The sequence below is a fragment of the Schistocerca serialis genome, chromosome 2 (genome assembly GCF_023864345.2).
Source record: "Schistocerca serialis cubense isolate TAMUIC-IGC-003099 chromosome 2, iqSchSeri2.2, whole genome shotgun sequence".
Classification (NCBI taxonomy): Eukaryota; Metazoa; Arthropoda; class Insecta; order Orthoptera; family Acrididae; genus Schistocerca; species Schistocerca serialis.
The window spans coordinates 1,094,647,936-1,094,665,282 of record NC_064639.1 but is presented as its reverse complement, the minus strand read 5'-3'; the positions used below and the strand labels follow the sequence as shown (position 1 = coordinate 1,094,665,282).

At 44.5% G+C, this 17,347-nt stretch overlaps 1 protein-coding gene across 1 annotated transcript in view; it reads left to right on the top strand.

Moving 5' to 3' along the window:
- LOC126458555 (protein big brother) overlaps window positions 1-17,347 on the top strand; it is a 248,981-nt gene that overhangs the window by 168,964 nt on the left and 62,670 nt on the right. The window contains exon 5 of the mRNA XM_050095677.1: window positions 1,985-2,104. Coding sequence (XP_049951634.1) covers window positions 1,985-2,104 — 120 coding nt within the window. The remainder of the gene's footprint in view (window positions 1-1,984; window positions 2,105-17,347) is intronic.

Genomic DNA, 17,347 nt, shown 5'->3' with positions numbered 1-17,347 from the left:
TTTCAATCTGCCAGGAAGTTTCATTACTGTATTTAATCAGTGGCCTGTGAAGTGTGTTCTTATCGCTTCCGCAGGCGTTATTAATTTCAGTAGCATTCCTGTGTGACTGGAATCATTAAAACTGCAATCTCATATTGCACTTCATATATAAGCCATATTCTTCATTCTTAATAATGAAAACAGTTCACACTTGCTTTAACTTTGTCTCATTTCTAATTTTTAGTCCTAGTATCAGGTTTATTCCGTTTGATATCTTGAGATAACTGACTGGGTGCTCTACCCTTGTGTATATGATAACTATTTTATAATATCTGAAGTAGTAGCACACCAAAAGAAATTGTCAAATATTTGTCGTTTATAAAAATGCTTGAATTGCGTATTAAGTATGTAAACTTCTATAAAAAGAGTTATTTTAAGTCCATTTTTGCAACTACTGAAAAGATGCGTATTTTGAAAATGAAAGGTGAAGGGAAAGAAAAGGAAAGGAACTCGTGATGTCGGCTGCATCTAGACTTACGTGTGCTGGACCGGCATTCGAACCGGGGATCCTTTGCTTACTATGCAGCTGCGTTATCGCAACTGTGCGGATTATATCGGTACGTCCTCGGCCCACTTACATTCCCACCTATCGGCGATGTTTATTTTACCGTACGCTCTTCCTTTTTACTAATTTAAAACATCAGTGGTAGCATATTTGCCTGGTTATCGCTCACAGAAGTGTTGTTTTATATGAACAAAAGGAAACGCGTAGGGCAAAATAAATATTGATTTTTTGTAGTTGCAAACATGATTTTAAATATCTTTAATAGTTGTAAAGTAACTACGGGGCCTGTGACCCCATAAATTACTCTATTAATGTTTTGTATCAAAGAAACTTGTGCTGGTAAGTGGTCAAAGCACGTAGAAATCCAGTTACGTCAGAGGATATTTCTCCTTAGTTAGGCGACGCAGCAAGGAAACAGGCTGATTGTCTTAGCAGTATTACTACAGGAAGCCGCAGGGCGTCTAGATTTTGACCTTCCTGAATGGAACTCCCAGAAATAATTTGTGATACTTCTCTGAATTCTTCATTTATATTCTACTCGTATATATGTCAGAAAGTACATAACTGCGGCATTATACAGGGCGAGTCAAAAGTCCTTAGACACCTTCATAAGTTGGAAGATTTAAGGGAAAATTGAAATGTGATGATGGGAACATAGGTTTGACGTGGGGCCGCAACTATTGGAGTGAATGTCATTCATGGCCGCCATCTTGAAATCCGCCATTTTGGATTCAAGTCATTTTTTTTTTTAATGGGAAGGGGGTTGTGTGACACATCAAATAACACTCGCTTGAGCTCTGGAATTGAGTGGTGTAATTTGTTTTTGTCTATCTTGTACAGTTTAGATGTTATTAATGTGGTTGCGGAGACTACAGTTGTGCATTGCACGGGATGGACAACACGTAGAACATGTGTTGTAGCAGTCGGTATGAAGGTAATTTCCCAACTTTGAACATTAATAACCCCTAAACAGTACAAGATAGACAAAAACAAATTACACCGCTAAATTCCAGATCGCAAACGTGTGTTATTTTATGTGTCATACACCCCCTTCCCATTAAAAAAATGACTTGAATCCAAAATGGCGGGTTTCAACATAGCGGCTATGAATGACATTCATTCCAAAAGTTGCGACCCCATATCAAACCTATGATCCCATCATCACATTTCAACTTTCCCTTTAATCTTCCAACTTATGAAGGTGTCCAAGGACTTTTGACTCACCCTGTATTAATGGTGAGCTAGTTTGCACGCAACAGACAGCATGCTGTGAGGGTTCTTAAGTGTGCAGCCCTTTCAGGCAAAGTTTTACCCTCCTAGCTTCTAACCTGCTGTATCCTCAGCTTCACTGAAACTGGCTTATTCCAGAATTGTAGTTCGTAGCACTGTGTTGAGGGCAGGAGTAGAGGTTGTGTGTGCAGGAGTGTCTATGTGTTACAGCTGGAGGATTCGATGCTGCGTGACCAGATCGAGCGCTACAACCAGCGGCTGCGAGACTTCGAGGAGAAGCAGAGGGCGTACCGCCAGCACCAGGAGCGGCCCGCCGACCCCGACCTCGAGGTCAGTGCCTCACTCACTCACGCCGCCTTCACACGCGCCAATTCCTTGTCTCAGTCGATTACTCGTCGTCGCAAGGGAGTCTACTGCAGCGTCCCTGGCATATTATTGCTTCACCATGGTCCCTGCTGACGAAGCTCTTTCTTACATAGCTGATATGTTTTCTACTGATATAATAGCTTTGTTTCGACATTGTCTATCCTCGACTTATTTTCAATATAACGAGTTTTATGAACAAATTGATGGGGTGGCCATGGGTAGCCCTCTAAGCCCTGCTGTTGCTAATCTATTTATGGAATTTTTCGAACAACAGATGCTGCAGTCGGCCAAAAAAAAAGCCCTTTGAAATGGTATCGATACGTGGAATCATGCTGAAAAGGAACTGAGTAATTTTTTGGTGCACATAAACAGTTTCAATCCAAGGATACAATTCACCATGGAGAAAGAGAGTAATGGACAACTAAATTTTTTGGATGTATTGGTTATTAAACGGGCACACACCGATCGTTACCTACATAAGAATTCGAATCATCATCCTAGGCAGAAGAGAGGAGCCATAAAAACTTTAGTGGACAGAGCTAATAACATCTGTAAGCCAATTTACTTGCAAGATGAATTAAGCCATTTGCGAACAGCTTTCAACGAAAGGAACTGACAAAGAAATAGATCGAGCACTCCACCCTAAAAGAAAAGTGTCCGAAAATACACGACAACAACAACCGTCGGCTGGAAAAGTTTTTCTTCCATTTATTCATAACATCACGTACCGTATTGGTAAAGTTTTGGCCAAGTTTCAAGTGGAGACAATCTTTCGACCTACCAAGAAAATTAGTGAAAGTTTAAGATCGGTGAAAGACGCACGTCACCCCTTAGCTACCCCAGATGTGTATAAAATTCCGTGTAGCTGTGGCATGGTTCATATTGGAACAATTAAAAGGAGTGTTAATACCCGCTTAACGGATCACAAAAGGAACTGTAGATTGGGACAGATTGAGAAATCAGCTGTAGCGGAACACGTTTTCAAAGACGGTTATCACGAAATAAAATTTAGTGGGACAAACGTGATAGCTAGGACCTCACTTTATTATACTTGCACGTTTGGAGAAGCTATAGAGATCTACAAGCACGGAAATAATTTTAATAGAAAAGAAGAAGGATTAAAACTAGACAAGATATGGCGTTCGACTTTGTACCAACGAAGTGACAAGAGAGACGGCACTAGCCAGAGATAGTTTTAAAGTCGAAAGCACGTGACGAGTGGTGGCGCCATCTAAGCGCTCTATATAAGTGGGACCTCCAGCGCCTAGCAGCCAGGCACCGACTCACCTAAGATGTTGCCCGCAGCCGGCAACGAAACGTCAGGAAGGAGAAGAAGTTTTATATATGCACCACGGCAATTCAGCCCGGAAGTTTTAATTAATGATTATTCCTGTTCTGTCACTCCCAAGTCACGGTTTGTCGCTTCTGCTTAGAAGTCGATAGTAAAGTTGCGTGTGTTGTGAGTGCGGCCGTCTTCTGAAAGTGAACTTATGAGAAACCGTTCTTCTTACAAAAAGTTAGCTAAAGTAACATTATTAACCAACTAGCAATGGTGGTAAGTTTGTTTACAACCGAAGCCAAATTTGTATTGAATGATCTTGACGCAGGTGCATGGCAACTACTCCACAGTGCTGCAAACTGAAAAATTAGGAACATTACAAAACGCTGATTTGCTCTAGAAAATAAATTCATGCAAACGCATCACATAATGACGTATCAGTTCACGTGTTGTAAGGGGTCCGTAGGCCCTTACTATAACTTTGCACTCGGCACAGATCGATAGGGCGAACAGTCGATTGTGACGTGTTGCGAGAGCGAGTGTCGAGATGCGCCAGAGTGGTTGGCGGGAATGGTGTGTGTGTGGAGGCTATTATTGGAATACAGGGTTTTTAACCGAGAAGGGTGTCACCATCGCTGTGGTTAGACCCCTAAATAATAAAGAAAAACCGGGAAAGTGATGATGTATCTTTATAAAAGTGATCAGTGATGTTACTAGTGCCGATATTTAGTTTCGCGTCTACCGCGCCGGCCTAACCTTGGACTGCAGTGTTGGATGCAGTGTTGGATTAGCATGTGACGATAATGGCAGTTGAAGAAAGCCTGTGCTGAGATTAGCCGTAATTAGATATGTATGACGAAGGCAGTGGCTGTCTCCCTTTTGTGTTTTGAGAAGAATATAAGTTCGTAATTAGTAAAACTGTGTTGGTGTTCCTCATTACCATACACTCAGTATTATAGTATTGAACAGGACGAACTGGAAAGTAACAACTTCCGTAGCAGTCAATTCCGATTACCAGCCCCATTAGGTTCATGGTCGTGTTAATAATAAATATTGGGCTGCTATTCGATCAGATCAGGTCGGGATAAAAACGGAAGTGTTACAGTGTGAATGGCCTGTTGTCGTCAGTGTGCAGTTTACACAATATTTCGGCAAGCGACGTCGTTGCCATTATCAGCAGTGGTGACGAATTGATGCCTCGCACCTGGAGCAGGGGTTACACTGAGGTTGGACAAAGTGATGCCGGCCGGAGTGGCCGAGCGGTTCTAGGCGCTACAGTCTGGAGTCGAGCGACCGCTACGGTCGCAGGTTCGAATCCTGCCTTGGGCATGGATGTGTGTGATGTCCTTAGGTTAATTAGGTTTAAGTAGTTCTAAGTTCTAGGCGACTGATGACCACAGAAGTTAAGTCGCATAGTGCTCAGAGCCATTTGAACCATTTTTTTGACAAAGTGATACATACATAAAAAAATATTTGCATCACCTCGGTTGCGAGAGTTCCGGAACCTGTACAGAAAATTAGAATAGAGATCAACATAAACATCATTTCTGCCCTTTTTATTTCTCATGAAAACCACACATTGCATGTTGTACCACCAGACAGTGAGACCTCCAGAGGTCAGAGAGTGGTTGAAAGTTTTGATGTTCAGCTGATTTTATTTTTGGTTCAGATTTTTTGTGGAGGGGTTCATGGACGAGTTAGCGGAAAAGCGTTGGGTGGTATCGACACACACACGCACACACACATACACACACACACAGACACAGACATAACACAAATAAACAGACGTTAGTTTTCGGCATATATTTCGTTAGATATAAAGTGAACTCACAGTAGTTACGGCTTTACATCACAGTTTTCGATCAAACATATACGACTAGTAACACAGGACTAATAGTGCTCCACAGCAGTGAGGGCAAACAAGTGAAGTTTGGAACATGAAAACGTGTTTGCGTTACGTAAGTGAATTTATGGTGCGACCTCGAACATGTGACCAGATGAGAGGAAATGCAGATGCGAACCAAAAACGCGAAGAACTGTAAGTAATCACTTATTTACGTAAAAAACGAGACGTGAATTGTTTTATAATCTACAAATATCACGTATCAAGATAAAACTGTGTCATCTAGATCACACTGAAGATGCTTTAAAGTAAAAGGCGAATCGCGTCTGGAAGAAATAAACTATGTATACTGACGCAAGAAGAGGCGATTTTTATTTGCATACGAATATTTCGGTGGTTGCTGCGGATGACGGCCCCGCAAACAAACTTGCTATATAATTTTTTTGCTTCCTGGTGTTTGATCTCTCTTGTGGGAGAACACTCGTTGGGAAAAAAAAAAAATAAAACTTCATGTCACCTTCGCAATGTTAGACAAAAATGAATTAAACAATAAAATAAAGATTGAAAGACAAAAAATTTATTATTGCAAGATGAATGAGCGGAGCGCGAACTGGTTAGCTTCGGATGTTGGCAGACGACGCTACTGTCCCCTGTTCTGTCTGCAACATGCACAGGACTTCATAACTCGACACTAGGGACAGTCAATTGATCATTGACGCCACTGATTCACTCGAGACTTGGCCGGCGGCAAATCCACGCGCAGGCACTTGACGCACACCCATCTCTAGTAACCGAAGGCTAAATACTGTCTGCTGTTCCATACGTACCTAGCCACACATAATTTATTTTATATAGTTGTGACAGCTTGTGCGTCTTTTAATGACTTCCTGATCCGGTTTTCTAGTTCCCACTTTTATTTTTTATCTTCCCTTATGAAACGTACATGTGACTAAATAATTTTGAAATGTTAGTCACGCAGGAGCGTGTGGATTAATGACATATGAAAACAGAAACAGGAAAATGTGCTTGCGGGTGGTTACAAAAACAACTGAGGTGCAATCTAAACCCCTTAAATAGATCCAGTAGGCCTACTGCACATATGTGAAAGTGTCAAATCCCCACTGAGGGTATGTCAGAAATAACTGAAATGAAATGCTTATGGCTATATTTCAGTCTTCTGTTTATTCGATAAAATGGATCTCACATAAAAAAAATCGTAGTTGATAGCGACCAAAGAAATGGCGGACGATATCTAAGAGATGGTTAATCAACTTATTTTCGGCAGTTGTTGTGTTTGTCGATGTCTACATTACTTTCTTTCTGTCTAGTAATAAAAGCTCTTTGGCGTAACAAATACCCACCCGACATTCTCAATAATGAACACTACACATTCCAGAATATGTCCTCCTCTACAGCTTTTACCGTCAGTTTGTTATATTTCCGTCATTCAAGCGTATGTTTCAAGGAGAGTTGAACAACATATTAACACCTCCTAAATGTCGATCTCACGAACTGATCATGATGATAAAATTAGAGGAAAAGGAGCTCACACAAAAGCGTACTGCAAGGTTTTCTTTCCGTGCTGTCACCGCGAATGGAATAGAAATGGGAGGCAGTGTAAATGGAACCCGAAGCAACAAGCCTGCACTATATAGAAGTAGATGTAAAACTATGCTTAGAATGGTGTTTGCTGCTGATGATAACTGTCTCGTTACTGGATGCGGGTTTACATAGATATCACAGCTTTTATTTGAAGATATTTACATGTAAGGAAGTAGCTATTTACGCTTGCGCAATATGTCTCGGGGATCGGAGGAACTAACACTCAATGGCAAAAAATAGAAATTTTCTGTAAAAGCTATTTCCTTTTCGTAAAAAGTACAATAATTATTTAACGTTCGGCTCATGGTTCGGAGGATTTTAATAAGCTGATCATCTAGCAACAGAAGACGACATAGCTGTTTCGAAAAAACGGTTGGTTTTTTGACTGATGCGAAAGCAACTAAAAGCTTCCGTTTAGTTTTGTCGCACTTACTGCAGTTGTAATTGTTGGTAGTATTGCCCAGCACCATACGTGAATACCGGTTATTATTTGACCTTCTAAGGACCGCTAACATAAAATTTCACGACAGAAATGAGAAGGAACACAAATGCGATATTTTAATAGACTCGTACGCCTAAATTATGTTAATATTGTCCTCAATGAAAGTATCCAAAGTCTTCGTTAGCCACACCAGTACTTATTAGAAATATTGTGGTAACCATCCAAGTGTATGAGCTCAACTTTATTTGCAAATCATTAACAGTTTGGGAGTGTCTGCTATCATGGGTTCAAAATGTGGTACGAAGGTAAGTGTGGAACAGCAAAACAATACTACGGAATACGGACCGTTTACTTTCTCCCGTCAATAAAAATAAAGAACGGAAAAATACTATATTGCTTTATCTTTTCAATCAGTACTATTCAGTGGAGAATTTGGGTCATTTTTGTGGGATTAGATTAGATTAGTACTTGTTCCATAGATCATGAATACGACATTTTGTAATGATGTGAACGTGTCAGGTTAATAAAAGGTGTCTAAACAAGATATTACATTAGACAAAATATTACATGACACTCAATAGTTTTAATTTTTTGTGGGGGTTGGGAAATTACCCACTTACTATATCCAAAAATTCATCTAATGAGTAGAAGGAGGTGCCACTAAGAAATTCTTTTAATTTCCTTTTAAATGCTATATGGCTATCTGTCAGACTTTTGATGCTATTAGGTAAGTGACCATAGACTTTTGTGGCAGCATAATTTACCCCCTTCTGAGCCAAAGTTATACACTCCTGGAAATGGAAAAAAGAACACATTGACACCGATGTGTCAGACTCACCATACTTGCTCCGGACACTGCGAGAGGGCTGTACAAGCAATGATCACACGCACGGCACAGCGGACACACCAGGAACCGCGGTGTTGGCCGTCGAATGGCGCTAGCTGCGCAGCATTTGTGCACCGCCGCCGTCAGTGTCAGCCAGTTTGCCGTGGCATACGGAGCTCCATCGCCGTCTTTAACACTGGTAGCATGCCGCGACAGCGTGGACGTGAACCGTATGTGCAGTTGACGGACTTTGAGCGAGGGCGTATAGTGGGCATGCGGGAGGCCGGTTGACGTACCGCCGAATTGCTCAGCACGTGGGGCGTGAGGTCTCCACAGTGCATCGATGTTGTCGCCAGTGGTCGGCGGAAGGTGCACGTGCCCGTCGACCTGGGACCGGACCGCAGCGACGCACGGATGCACGCCAAGACCGTAGGATCCTACGCAGTGCCGTAGGGGACCGCACCGGCACTTCCCAGCAAATTAGGGACACAGTTGCTCCTGGGGTATCGGCGAGGACCATTCACAACCGTCTACATGAAGCTGGGCTACGGTCCCGCACACCGTTAGGCCGTCTTCCGCTCACGCCCCAACATCGTGCAGCCCGCCTCCAGTGGTGTCGCGACAGGCGTGAATGGAGGGACGAATGGAGACGTGTCGTCTTCAGCGATGAGAGTCGCTTCTGCCTTGGTGCCAATGATGGTCGTATGCGTGTTTGGCGCCGTGCAGGTGAGCGCCACAATCAGGACTGCATACGACCGAGGCACACAGGGCCAACACCCGGCATCATGGTGTGGGGAGCGATCTCCTACACTGGCCGTACACCGCTGGTGATCGTCGAGGGGACACTGAATAGTGCACGGTACATCCAAACCGTCATCGAACCCATCGTTCTACCATTCCTAGACTGGCAAGGGAACTTGCTGTTCCAACAGGACAATGCACGTCCGCATGTATCCCGTGCCACCCAACGTGCTCTAGAAGGTGTAAGTCAACTACCCTGGCCAGCAAGATCTCCGGATCTGTCCCCCATTGAGCATGTTTGGGACTGGATGAAGCGTCGTCTCACGTGGTCTGCACGTCCAGCACGAACGCTGGTCCAACTGAGGCGCCAGGTGGAAATGGCATGGCAAGCCGTTCCACAGGACTACATCCAGCATCTCTACGATCGTCTCCATGGGAGAATAGCAGCCTGCATTGCTGCGAGAGGTGGATATACACTGTACTAGTGCCGACATTGTGCATGCTCTGTTGCCTGTGTCTATGTGCCTGTGGTTCTGTCAGTGTGATCATGTGATGTATCTGACCCCAGGAATGTGTCAATAAAGTTTCCCCTTCCTGGGACAATGAATTCGCGGTGTTCTTATTTCAGTTTCCAGGAGTGTACTAAATGGCTATCTGTCAGACTTTTGATGCTATTAGGTAAGTGACCAAAGACTTTTGTGGCAGCATAATTTACCCCCTTCAGAGCCAAAGTTAGATTTAATCTTGAGTAGTGAAGATCATCCTTTCTCCTAGTGTTGTAGCCACGTACACTGCTATTACTTTTGAATTCGTTCGGATTGTTGATAACAAATTTCATAAGTGAATATATATATTGTGAGGCTACAGCGAAGATTTCTAGCTCTTTAAATAAGTGTCTGCAGCATGATCTTGGATGAGCTCCGGCAATTATTCTGATTACACGCTTTTGTGCATTGAACACTATTTTACTCTATGATGAGTTACCCCAGAAAATGATTCCATACGAAAGCAGAGAATGAAAATAGGCGTGATAAGCTAATTTACTCAGCTATATATCGCCAAAATCTGCAATGACCCTAATAGCATAAGTAGCTGAACTCAATCGTTTCAGCAAATCCTCAGTGTGCTTTTTCCAGTTCAACCCCTCACCAATGCATACACCTAGAAATTTTGAATATTCTACCTTAGCTACCGATTTCTGATCGAAGTCTATATTTATTAATGGGGTCATTCCATTTATTGTGTGGAACTGTATATACTGTGAGTCATTGCTTCTTGTGAATGTCGTAGCCTTCCGTCTGCACTAATTAAAATTTACTGCAATCTCTTCTGAGTTAAATTATAGCCATACACTCAATGGTCGCAAAGCAGCGGCGGCTCGGTTTGTATGTCGTCATTAGGTGGAAAGTGACGCAACCCGCTGTGAAGCTGCCTTTAATACTCGCCGGGAAGCCCAGAAAATTATGCGGAGTCACGCATCAGTCGTGCGTAGGCGCTCACCGAAAGGGATCACGCACCGCAAACCGCCCACCGAATACGCCCAACTGCCGCACAGCTGTCGACTCTAGCCCTCAGCAGTCCCCAAAGCTCGAGCCCATATCTTTCTTGGCACACTTTTCTTACCCACAAAGACAAGCATTGTACGATACCTCCATTCCTCATTCATTTGTCCTCGATATCAATGGCATTTTTATAATTTAACCGGCCCACAGACGCCAAATTTCCGATATTTATTATAGCAATGAAATACTAATCGCAAAAAGTTAGCTTATAAAGAGAAAAAATTTAACTCTTGAATTCTTCTCTACATACATACACTCCTGGAAATTGAAATAAGAACACCGTGAATTCATTGTCCCAGGAAGGGGAAACTTTACTGACACATTCCTGGGGTCAGATACATCACATGATCACACTGACAGAACCACAGGCACATAGACACAGGCAACAGAGCATGCACAATGTCGGCACCAGTACAGTGTATATCCACCTTTCGCAGCAATGCAGGCTGCTATTCTCCCATGGAGACGATCGTAGAGATGCTGGATGTAGTCCTGTGGAACGGCTTGCCATGCCATTTCCACCTGGCGCCTCAGTTGGACCAGCGTTCGTGCTGGACGTGCAGACCGCGTGAGACGACGCTTCATCCAGTCCCAAACATGCTCAATGGGGGACAGATCCGGAGATCTTGCTGGCCAGGGTAGTTGACTTACACCTTCTAGAGCACGTTGGGTGGCACGGGATACATGCGGACGTGCATTGTCCTGTTGGAACAGTAAGTTCCCTTGCCGGTCTAGGAATGGTAGAACGATGGGTTCGATGACGGTTTGGATGTACCGTGCACTATTCAGTGTCCTCTCGACACACCATGATGCCGGGTGTTGGCCCTGTGTGCCTCGGTCGTATGCAGTCTTGATTGTGGCGCTCACCTGCACGGCGCCAAACACGCATACGACCATCATTGGCACCAAGGCAGAAGCGACTCTCATCGCTGAAGACGACACGTCTCCATTCGTCCCTCCATTCACGCCTGTCGCGACACCACTGGAGGCGGGCTGCACGATGTTGGGGCGTGAGCGGAAGACGGCCTAACGGTGTGCGGGACCGTAGCCCAGCTTCATGGAGACGGTTGCGAATGGTCCTCGCCGATACCCCAGGAGCAACAGTGTCCCTAATTTGCTGGGAAGTGGCGGTGCGGTCCCCTACGGCACTGCGTAGGATCCTACGGTCTTGGCGTGCATCCGTGCGTCGCTGCGGTCCGGTCCCAGGTCGACGGGCACGTGCACCTTCCGCCGACCACTGGCGACAACATCGATGTACTGTGGAGACCTCACGCCCCACGTGTTGAGCAATTCGGCGGTACGTCCACCCGGCCTCCCGCATGCCCACTATACGCCCTCGCTCAAAGTCCGTCAGCTGCACATACGGTTCACGTCCACGCTGTCGCGGCATGCTACCAGTGTTAAAGACTGCGATGGAGCTCCGTATGCCACGGCAAACTGGCTGACACTGACGGCGGCGGTGCACAAATGCTGCGCAGCTAGCGCCATTCGACGGCCAACACCGCGGTTCCTGGTGTGTCCGCTGTGCCGTGCGTGTGATAATTGGTTGTACAGCCCTCTCGCAGTGTCCGGAGCAAGTATGGTGGGTCTGACACACCGGTGTCAATGTGTTCTTTTTTCCATTTCCAGGAGTGTATTAAATTTCAAGTTGCCAAAATTACTAGAAAACCTGTCGAGCTTTAGTTTTATATGTCTCTGCGAAATGCGTCGAGTAAATTGCTACATAAAAGGAGAAATAAAAGATAAATCGAAGTCTATGTCTCCACGCTTTATAAGGGGGAGACACATGAAAACGAGATAGGTGTAAAAAAGCAATTAAACTGTTTATTATTCCAAAAGTAATCTATGTAATTGTTAATACATTTATCCCACCGTGGAACAAGACAGTCGATGTCTTCATGGAAAAATGATTGGAGTTGCACACGGTGGCACGATTGTACCCAGGAGTGCACCTCTTCGTCCAAAGGAAGTCGATGAGCATGACGTCTTTCTTCAGGTCTCCAAAAATGTGGAAATCGTATGAGGAGAGATCCGGGCTGTATGGACGATGGGTAAGGTTTTCCCAGCGAAACTTCCGCAAAGTAGTCGAAACAACCTGCCAACAAAGTAACCGCCCACATGTTGCCAAGGCTGTTTCGATTGCGCTGCAGATGTTTCGCTGGGAAGCCTTACACATCCTCCTTACAGTCGTGATCCCTCCCCATACATTTCCATATTTGGAGCCCTGAAGAAAGACATTCGCGGCAGTCGATTTGCTTTGGACGAAGAGGTGCATGCGTGGCTGCAATCATGGTTCCGTAGGAAACCGCAAACGATTGTCCCGCACTGTGGTTTAACTGTATTAACAGTTGTGGTGACGACATTTGAAATAATAAACAGTTTTTCTCCATCTGCTTCGCTTTCATTTGACTGCCTCATACGCCTGCGACGAGGGACATACAAACAACCATTTCAAATTTCTGGAACTATTGGAAGCAAAAAATGGCTCTGAGCACTATGGGACTTAACTTCTGAGGTCATCAGTCCCCTAGAACGTAGAACTATTTAAACCTAACTAACCTAAGCACATAACAAACATCCACGCCCGAGGCAGGATTCGAGCCTGCGACCGTAGCGGTCGCGCGGCTCCAGACTGTAGCGCCTAGAACCGCTCGGCCACCCCGCCCGGCTATCGGAAGCACACCACTCTTTAATAAGAAATCTATAAGGTGGAATGACAACGTGTTTAGATGTTCGAACCTTTGGGGAATATGCTGGAACTTTTATTACAGTGAGAGGAAATGAAAACACATCCACTGCTACCGTAACACCGCGAAACATTCAAGCATCAGTTGGCGACTCGTCTCATGGCATTCTCGAGGCTTGTCCGTATAATGATGTCACAGAGAGGTTTTACTGCAACTCAGAAAGGTGTTTTCGAAGAAGGGTAGTCGTGCGCCATTGTGGCTAGAAGCTCCCTAAGGCTTGATGTGATTCAACAGGAAAGATTTAAATTATTCTCACTTAATTGCGGCGTATCAGTAGAATGTTGTGATGTTGTGGATGATGATGATGATGATGATGATGATGATGATGATGATGATGAAAGAGAGAACATGAAAGGCAGCGCCTCTCAAATATCCGAGCTCAATGGCGTCATCTGACCATTGTGTCACGCTGTGAGATATTTCAGAGAGGTTTGGGAATTAAACCAGCTTAGTTTGGCCTTTAGGAACTTTAGGCCCCCACATATCCTTCTCTTCGTGGTTAAATACAAGAAATGTAAATTTACACCATCATCAGCTTCTTGATGGAATGTAATATAATTACGTTGTAGCATACAGCGACCCACTGTTGAAAACTTGTTGAGTAAATTGAAAACAGTCTTTGACTGCAAAATTATTTATATCATGACTGGTTTCGATCCATGAGATTATCATCAGGTGCGTCTGTCATCCTGAACTAATAAACGAAGCATAAATTTTCACTCGAGATAGGCACCATCAAAACATGTAAACATAATCGTAACAAAAATAAAAAGTTGCTGACTGTGACTCTACATTATGTGTCAATAGTTTTATCGAAGTTTTGTTATGTTTTCACGCCTTTTAACGGTGCCTATGTTGGATGTAAGGTTCCTTGGATGTAGGATTCCTTGGGTGTAAGGTTCCTGGTTTACTGGTTTAGGATGACACATGCATCTGATGATTTCATAGATCGAAACCGGTCGTGAAATAAAAAAAAAAAATGTCATAAAGACTGTTTCAGTTCCACGCCATGATTCTATCCGAATACGTCTCGGTTCTGAAAGCAGGTATTCCTAGAAGACAGACTGGTAACCACATCTATTACACTAAAGGGAGGGGAAAAGACCGCCTTGGGACAGCATCGCATACGTAAGCACTAGAAGTACATTTCTGAAGTCCTCTTAGAGTAATACGAGTTGGAGGGTCCGCAGAGGCACTCGCGCTTGAAGTGGTGTTGAAGGAGCGCTGCCCGCACGCGGGAGGCTGAGTCACGCCATTATTTGCCTCGTTAGCTGCGCTCTCCACACTCTCCGTCATTATTTGTTTAAACACAACTCCTTTGTTTCTTCCACGCAAACTTTGAGCTGCGACATACAGCGCTTGCGTGGAAATGTAACGTGAGTGAACCTCTTGCTGTGTATACGTTCTAGAGAGCCAATTAACAGTGCAGTGAGCGTGCCTTGCTTTGAGTCATGAATGGAAGATTTTCTTGAGACCGGAAATAAGGGAAATCACAGCTACATTTCAAAAGCAGAAGGTAATCGATTATAAAAGAATAAAAAGAGGGTTCTAGGCGCTCAGTCCGGAGCCGCGCGACTGCTACGGTCGCAGGTTCGAATCCTGCCTCGGGCATGGATGTGTCTGATGTCCTTAGGTTAGTTAGGTTTAAGTAGTTCTAAGTTCTAGGGGACTGATGACCTCAGAAGTTTAGTCCCATAGTGCTCAGAGCCAATAAAAAGAGAAATACGTGGTCTCTCTTTACCCTTCTGTGGTGTCATAGCTTCCATCTGTGAACAATCTAGGTTGTGGGAGTTTATGCTCAAATGTTCAGATAACGGGTGATAATGAATAACTAATTCCGAAACCAGTAACTTAAATACACGAACACATAGCACCAGTTGACATGGTGTTGTGGTCTTCACTCCGAAGACTGGTTCTGCTCTACGTCCTGCTCTATCCTGTACAAGCCTCTTCATCTCCGAATCTTACCGTATTCATCTCTTGGTCTCCTTCTATGATGTTACCCCCCCCCCCCCCCCACACACACACACACACACTTCCCTCCAATACTTAACATAATGATTATAATTTTAGTACAGTGAACTTCTCGAGAGGTACAGAACAAAAATAAGTTATTAAGAGAATATAGTCTGGCTTAAAAGAGTAATTTGGCTTAAAAGAATAATTTGGCTTAAAAGAATAATTTGGCTTAAAAGAATAATTTGGCTTAAAAGAATAATCTGGCTTAAACTATGTCGTCGAGGAGAGAAAATGCTGAAAATGGGAATTATAGGGGCCATGGTATGAAACTGGAGGCAGATATAATTTTAACGTCAGGTCGACAATACAGTTATTGCCAGTCACTACTAAGTTACGATCTGTGTCTATGTCTGCCTGGGTATTTGGTTTCTAACCACGTGATAATTTCGTTTTGAAAACATATCTCATCCAGTTCTTGTCGTGGATAACATGTCCCAGCACAAACAATATCGTAAAATCCATGCAAAGAGACGATACTTTCGACGAAATACACTAGTGTATGCAGGGGAGTCATCATGCTATACCGTTCGTTCAACGTGATTTTTTTCTGTGGATAATTGTTGTTTTATATACGCCACATTACAATTAGTCTTGTCATTAGTATAGTTATCTTTATCCATCAAGTGACAACTGCACTGAAGCTCATTCCCTTTCCTTTATCTGCCCTTTGGCAAACACGGGTTTGCCAATGAAAAAGTATAACAGACCTACAGAGAAAAACGAATTGCCAATTTTGTTAATCTTTTGCACAATTGTAGTACATACTTCCGTAAAAGGAAAGCTGAGCTGGTGCGGTGTGCTTCTCGAGGGTTTCGAGAGACCGAGGGAATTTTGCTGTTGCAGCTACCAGTACTATTAGAACTAGAATTACTACTGCCTAATATACCATATGAGAGCGTCAGCCGTCGCGCAGTGGAGTTTGTTAGAACTGAGTAAATCCGCTCTATTGCTTCCGAGAGTATAATCAGGCTATAACAAGGAACTGTGATCATATGATCAATGATTTATCGATACATTTATGCGCATATCGCAGTGAACACATACGAAGTTATACCTACTTTCAGTAACATACATTTTATTTGCGACACACGTACTAATGTATGATGGAAGAAAAAATGGTTCAAATGGCTCTGAGCACTATGGGACTCAACATCTGAGGTCATCAGTTCCCTAGAACTTAGAACTACTTAAACCTAACTAACCTAAGGACATGACACACATCCATGCCCGAGGCAGGATTCGAACCTACGACCGTAGCGGTCACGCGGTTCAAAACTGTAGCGCCTAGAACCGCTTGGCCACACCGGCCAGCTATGATGGAAGAGCCTACCGCCTTAGCTAGTAATGTTAATCGCCAGACCACGCCCTCGTATGTTTACAACAAACTAGTTAGACTTAGATTCCTCGAAGACACATGTGAAGCGCATCGTACGAGAATGATTCGTAACATCTAAGCATCAACGATAACGGTCCGAAAGATGAAACAGTCAGTACCCGTTGAATGTGTACTTCGCTTGTAAGTTGGACAAAGGAACGGTACGAAGGAGAAGTGGATCACCTCACCTCTAATGGACGTGGCTGGGTCTCGCCGTGGGCTCTGATAGCCGGTCGGTAATGCGCTTATGGGCGGCTGTTTGCTGGCGACCCCGGTAGCCTCCGGGACAAGCAGTTTGTGCGGCTCGCGGATACGATGAGGCGCGTCAAAAGCCGGCGCAGGGAAACAGAGCTGTCCGCACGGCGGAGGGGGATGGGGAGGCGGTGTATTTTTCGTTTGGAGCGATACTGCGATGTTTGGCTCTTAACTCCGTGAAGGGCCGCGCGGCCCTCGCGCAGTAAGCGACCCCAGAATCTGCGGACAATGGCGGCCATTCAGCTGTCAGCCGGCCTCTTCCTTGGACCTCAATGGCCATTGTTGACCGGCGGGTCGGCAGCCGCCCGCGCGCGGCGCGGTATGCAGATGGCGAGCTGCGCCGCGAGCTTCTCTCTGGAGCCTACGCGCGCGCCCATAAGCCGGTTTCTACTCTGTGAACGAGATATCACAACTCGGATACGCGTGCGACCCCTTCCATGTAAGTATAACAGGAAGCGTGGCATCTGCGCACCCCTGCCTCTAAACTGTCACACACTCGGTCATACTGTCTCCACT